Genomic DNA, 6,565 nt, shown 5'->3' on the forward strand with positions numbered 1-6,565 from the left:
TATTTTATACTAAAAATGTTATTTATACATTAAAAAATCAGTCACTAAAATTAATTATTAATGTATTTATGTATAAATATATGTGTGGTTTAATTTATTTTTAATATATATTTATATTCTAATTTCAATATATATCTTATATTGGTGGCTGATTTTAGTGTACTCGGAAACATAGTATAGTATATTATATATTATATATATAGAGGCATACCCACTATGAGAATCTTGAGCTAATCACACACTATAACTGCCTCTCTGCCAAGTAACAGAATACACCATTTCTATCTTCAGATTCACTTTCCCTCTCTCTCCTTCTTCAGATCCATCCTTCACTCTCTTTAGGTATGTTAACTAACTTTGTGTGTTTCATCATCATCTCCTGCTTCTTCTCTCTCATAAAGTTCCTGACACAAACACACACTTACCACACTCTTCCTCAATTTGAGGAAGATTATCTCATCACATATTCATTCTATGTATATATGTTCTGTTTTTTCACAAAAAAGCATAAAAAAAACAATTTTTTCATCTGGGTTTTGCTCATGGAGTCATGGGTATTCATTAGATGAAATTCTAGTACTAGTAGTAGTACCACATCATAAGTTTTTTTCTTCCCCTAATTTTTCCACTCTTTAGTACTATTATTTATATTTATGGCTACTTTTCCAGAACCAAACAAGACATGCTTTCGTTGACTTTTTTCTGTTTTAATCTTTTTCATTAAAATCTTTCAAAAAAAATAAAAATTTTATTGTAATTTTTCTTGTTTCTGAAACAAGTAAACAACCCTTTGAGTTTAAGACACTGAAACAGAATTCTGAATTTTCCAGCTGTCTATGATTCTCTCTCTCTCTCTCTCTTCTCACTAAAGTCTAAATCAGTTTCTGTTAGTTTTCAAAAATCTTATCTTTATGGATTATGGAACACTACTTTTTAGTCTTTTCCCTTCTACCTCAGCAACAAGGACTATCTTGGATTTTCCTTTGACTTTATCTTGTTACAGTTTATCTGTCACTCAAAATTACAGTTCTAATAATTAATATCTGTCACTGAAAATTACAGTTCTAATAAATTTTTTTTTTTGGTTGGTATTCATATAATGAATTTTCTTTTTTCAATATACCTGAAATGATGAACTTGATTTGATCTTTGAAAGAATTTTAAGTGTTAGTGCTTGACAGAACTTTTATTTATTTATTTATTGATTTATTTTTTTGTTGTGTGACTTCATCACTAGACAACTTGGTTGTTTCCTTTCATTTTCTTATATTCATTTTCTAATATTATTCCAAATTTCTCAATCTATTTTTGTTCTTTCCTAAATGGTTCAAATTACCACAGTGTTCATTTTGTCATGATTATGAAAAAAAGAAAAAGAGAATATGCAACATTAAATAACGACCATAAAATTTTAAAGAATTCAAAAAAAAAAAAAAACTAATTAAGAAAAAAGATATAATATGAAATTGGTGCAATTTGGCCCTATCTAAATGTTTTTCCCATAATAACATAGATTCACAAAATGTATGTTTTTTTTGTTTTTTTGGTTTTGTTGTGTCTATTCACAAAATGTGTGACTCATAGTTTGGCTTTTTCTATGTTATCTATTTGCCCACTTCTCTTTAAATATTTATAACTAAATAATTTAAAAAATTAATAAAATTTTATATATTATTTGTCTTTTTCACATAATTGAGTGCTCCTCTCTCTTTCTCTCTCTTTATTCAGGGACTATACAATACTTATAGTAGAAAAATGTTAGAGAAAGTTGAAGGTTTCAACATGGAGAAAGTAATAGAGGAATTTGAGGAAGTTACTAAGGATGCTGGTAGAGTTCAAATTGAAACTCTTAGGAAGATTCTTGAAGATAATTCAGAAGCTGAATACCTTCAGAATTTAGGACTTAATGGAAGAACTGATCCTCAGAGTTTCAAGAACTGTGTCCCACTTGTTACTCATAAAGAGCTTGAACCTTACATCAATAGAATGATTGATGGTGATCTTTCTTCAATCCTCACTTCAAAACCAATCACAACTATGTCTCTAAGGTATATATATCTTGATTCTTTATTCATTCATTCATTCATTCTCCCTCTATCTTTTAGTTTTCTTTTATTATTCGTGTTCCAGAAATATTTACAATTGCCCGGTTTAGGCTTTAGAAGCAGTTGCAGATATTTCTGGAGCACGAATACGGCTCGTACTAGAATTTAATTTATTCTTGAAAAGGCTGAATTTGGGTGTTAAATTCTGAGTTTGAAAAGGGTTATTATGATGATGATTTTGCAGCTCTGGAACTACTCAGGGGAAGCCAAAGTTTGTGCCATGGAATGATGAGCTTTTTGAGACCACAGTTCAGATATATAAAACCTCTTTTGCCTTTAGAAACAAGTAATCAATACTCTCATTCCTCTTTAATTTAAAACCCTAAATTCAATAAAATATCACACATATTACGTGTATACAAAAAATTAGCTACTAAATCAGTTAGTATGTATCTGTGCATATAAACATTTTTTTCACGCATTTTTATTATATATTTTTATTTTAATATATATTATATACGGATAGTACCATAAAAAAAAGACAACAAGATATATAAGTATCCTATAATTGCCTAACCTAATAATTATATTAATGACTGATTTCATGACTTGAACCTATAACTTTAAAGTTACACAGAAACAACTCAACCGTTGAATTTAGTTGATACAATTTATTATGATCATATTATTAATTATTGTCTCTATTTGGTATTGAAATTTGGAAATGACTATGAATTATTATTATTATTTATGAAGAGAATTTCCAATCACAAGTGGAAAGGCCTTAAGCTTCATATACAGCAGCAAGCAATTCAAGACCAAAGGAGGGTTAGCAGCAGGAACAGCAACAACAAATGTTTTCAGAAATTCAAGATACACTGTTGCAATGCAAGCACTAAAATCACAATGTTGCAGCCCTGAAGAAGTGATATTTGGTCCTGATTTTCACCAATCACTCTATTGCCACCTACTTTGTGGCCTAATCTTCTGTGATGAGGTTCAATTTGTGTCCTCAACTTTTGCACACAGCATTGTCCATTCTTTTAGGACATTTGAGCAAGTTTGGGAGGATCTTGTTGCTGATATAAGGGATGGTGTCCTTACCGAAAGGGTCACTGTCCCTTCCTTGAGGAATGCTATGTCCAAAATTCTCAAGCCTGATCCCAATTTGGCTAACATCATCCAAACAAAAATCATGGGGTTAAGCAATTGGTACGAATTTTATTCGCAAAATTTTTTCGTAAAATTTAGGTTTAATTATTCTGTGGATCTCTATAGTTTTACCGGATTTTCAATTAAGTTCTTATAATTTTTTTCTTTTCGGTTAGTTCCCTATACCATATCAAATTTTGTAATTAAGTTCGTATCGACAAAAACGCGAAAATTAACAGAATATTCCGTTAAACAAAACGAATATATCTAACACTTGACGGAATATTCTGTATAGTTTAACAGAATACTATATTAATTTCAATATTTTTATCATAGTAGGGACTTAGTTACAAAATTTAATATAGTATAAATACCTAATTAAAAATATGATAAAACTATAGGACATAAAATTTATGTATTTGATATAAAACTTACATTACTATTTATTTATTTTTTTTTTGTGATTTTTAACTTATTTTTTAAAAAAAATCTCATATTTAATATTTTTAGTAATATTTGTGCAACATAGTTGACTAATTTTTTTTTTATAAATTTATGTATTTGTGCAACACAGGTATGGATTAATTCAAGAGCTATTTCCAAATGCAAAGTATGTGTATGGAATAATGACAGGGTCAATGGAGCCATATTTGAAGAAGTTAAGGCACTATGCTGGTGACCTACCACTGTTGACTTCTGATTATGGATCTTCAGAAGGTTGGATTGCTACAAATGTGAATCCAACATTGCCACCTGAGTCTGCCTTGTACACTGTTCTTCCTCAAATTGGATACTTTGAATTTATACCTCAAAATAAGGCAGACTCTGATTTCATTGATGTGGAACCTCAGCCTGTTGGACTCACTCAAGTTAAGGTTGGTCAAGAATATGAAATTGTTATCACCACTCCAGCAGGTACTTAATTAATTCTTCTCTACCTTAGCTTTTATTATTATTATTATTATTATTATTATTATTATTATTATTATTATTATTATTATTATTATTATTATTATTTTAGTCCTAACATTTGTGTTTAGTTTTAATTTATTGTCTAACGTTTAAACTGTCTTATTTTTGTTCTAAATATTTTATTTTATGATATTTTTGTTTGTTGATCAATTTTTTAAATATTTTATTATTATTATTTTTTTTTCCTCTTTTTTTTTTATCAATTTCATTCTTAAATCACTGGTCCAGAGTAAACAACTTAATTAAGTTACTTTTGAAGAAATAATTTAAATAATAAATGCTTATATTAAAAGTAGCTTATAAATAAGTTATTTTGTGTTTGATTTTTTAGTTCTAAAAGTATTTATTTTATGATAAAAGTGATAAAAAGTTTTTTATTATGAGAGAAGTCATTTTTTTTTAACTTCTCCTTAAGCACCAAAATAGCTTTTTAGAAAATTACAATTTTGCTTTAAAAATTGTACCAAACATTAATACTACACCTTTTCATAAGTTAAAAGTTAAAAAAAGTCACTTATGAACCTATCCAAACGGGCCCATATATAACTACCATTATAACTATTACAATTATGATTGTTATAGTTATGTAAAAGACGATAATAACAAACGAAAAAAATTGCTTTTGAAAAAAAAAATAAATAAATAAAAATAAGATATTTGAGATAAAAATATAATATTTTAGCTTTCAAATAACATCTTATCCTAAATTATTATTATTATTGAATTTTTGGGTTTCTAAGTTCTAATTATTGAGATTTGACTTTCTGACAATGCTTTTTATCTAAGATGCTTTGGTGGTTTTTGTTTTTTAACTTTTCTTGTGATATGCTTTAATACTTGATTCTAATTTCTAAATATGGATATGACCAACAGAATATGAAATCATGTCCTTCTGATATAGTAAGAAACAATCAACATAAGAGTACATACCTAAAACCTAATCATATTAATGTAACCTAGGTAGCATAGCTTTTAGCTTTGGTTGTTGGCAACTAACTAATTTTGAATTTTATTGTCCTTTGTTTTTCATAAATCATGCGTACTAATTTCTCCAATTTTTTTAGCATTATCTTGGATTTAAAGTAATAAATTGTTTTGCCATTTTAAGTAAATTTATAAATCAATATACTTAAAATTGAATTCGGATAATTTACCAAACAGAGTCAAAACGACAATAGTTATTGTGAACCAAACAAAAATTAACTAATTAATCTTAAAAAAAAAACTTTTCACATAACATTCATATGGCAAATATATGCCTAATTATGCTTATTACTAATGTTTATTTATGTCACATATTCTCTTGGTGGGAAAAAAATTGAAAATTTTCACCTTAGTCTAATATCTTAACCTAGAATTATGCATGATTTTAAACGAATACGCAAAATTTATGCAAATTAACATAAAATAAATTAATTCTTAGTCTGTCGAGTTAAAAAGTACTGTAGAAAAAAAAAAAATCATTTTAACAAGTTATTAATCTTGAAATCTTTGCTTGATTTTTCAGGCTTGTACAGGTATCGACTCGGCGATATTGTTAAGGTTATGGGATTCTACAACTCATCGCCGCAACTAAAATTCGTCCGGCGGAGCAGCCTTCTACTTACAATCAACATAGACAAGAACACAGAGAAGGATCTTCAATTAGCTGTGGAAGAAGCATCAAAGTTTCTAGCTGAAGAAAAATTAGAAGTTGTTGATTACACAAGTTATGTTGATGTGTCCAAAGATCCAGGGCACTATGTTATAGTTTGGGAAATTAGTGGCGAAGCAAGTGAAGAAGTTCTTAGTGAATGTTGCAATTGCTTGGACAAATCCTTTGTTGATGCAGGGTATACTAGCTCTAGGAAGGTCAATTGCATCGGCGCCCTCGAACTCCGAGTCGTCCGGCACGGAACATTCCAGAAGATTCTAGAACATTATATAGGGTTAGGATCTGCTGTTAGTCAGTTCAAGACACCAAGGTGTGTAGGGTCTAACAATGCCAAAGTGTTGCAAATATTGAATGAGAATGTTGTGAACAAGTACTTTAGTTCTGCTTTCAATAATTGAAATCAATGAATGAAATATATTTGGGAAAATATCAATAGCTATAGCAATCAAAATTATGAAATAATAATATTAATAATGAAAATATATTATTCTTATAGTTTTCTTACTTTATTGTGTGATTTTTTTCTTAATTTCTTATATTACTTTTGTCACATTTTTAATTTTAAAAAAAAATTATTTGTCGTTGGTATCTTTTGAAGTTTTTTCGGTTAGTAATATAAATGTTTGAATACTATTTTAGTAATTTATTTTTTTATTATTTTTTAAACTTAGCTCCAATTAACAAACCAAACAATTTACAATAACTTATAGAATATTTTCTGCCACATTAATTTATCAACTTT

At 28.0% G+C, this 6,565-nt stretch overlaps 1 protein-coding gene across 1 annotated transcript; it reads left to right on the plus strand.

Moving 5' to 3' along the window:
- The first annotated feature begins 207 nt into the window (after positions 1-207).
- On the plus strand, positions 208-6,250 carry LOC107623354 (jasmonoyl--L-amino acid synthetase JAR6). The gene is made up of 6 exons (XM_016325583.2): positions 208-342; positions 1,729-2,048; positions 2,290-2,391; positions 2,802-3,257; positions 3,772-4,112; positions 5,677-6,250. The coding sequence occupies exons 2-6, from the start codon at positions 1,756-1,758 to the stop codon at positions 6,219-6,221; spliced, it is 1,737 nt and encodes a 578-aa protein (XP_016181069.1). The 5' UTR covers positions 208-342; positions 1,729-1,755; the 3' UTR covers positions 6,222-6,250.
- Positions 6,251-6,565: the final 315 nt, after the last annotated feature.

The sequence above is a fragment of the Arachis ipaensis genome, chromosome B2 (assembly GCF_059453495.1).
Source record: "Arachis ipaensis isolate K30076 ecotype BB chromosome B2, ASM5945349v1, whole genome shotgun sequence".
NCBI lineage: Eukaryota > Viridiplantae > Streptophyta > Magnoliopsida > Fabales > Fabaceae > Arachis > Arachis ipaensis.

Excerpts from the sequence above, each read along its gene's own strand:
- LOC107623354 (XM_016325583.2), top strand. The coding sequence starts at position 1,756 with ATGTTAGAGAAAGTTGAAGGTTTCAACATGGAGAAAGTAATAGAGGAA. Across the intron at positions 2,392-2,801 it reads TCTTTTGCCTTTAGAAACAA|AGAATTTCCAATCACAAGTG; the intron begins GTAATCAATACT and ends TTATTTATGAAG. Across the intron at positions 3,258-3,771 it reads ATCATGGGGTTAAGCAATTG|GTATGGATTAATTCAAGAGC; the intron begins GTACGAATTTTA and ends TGTGCAACACAG.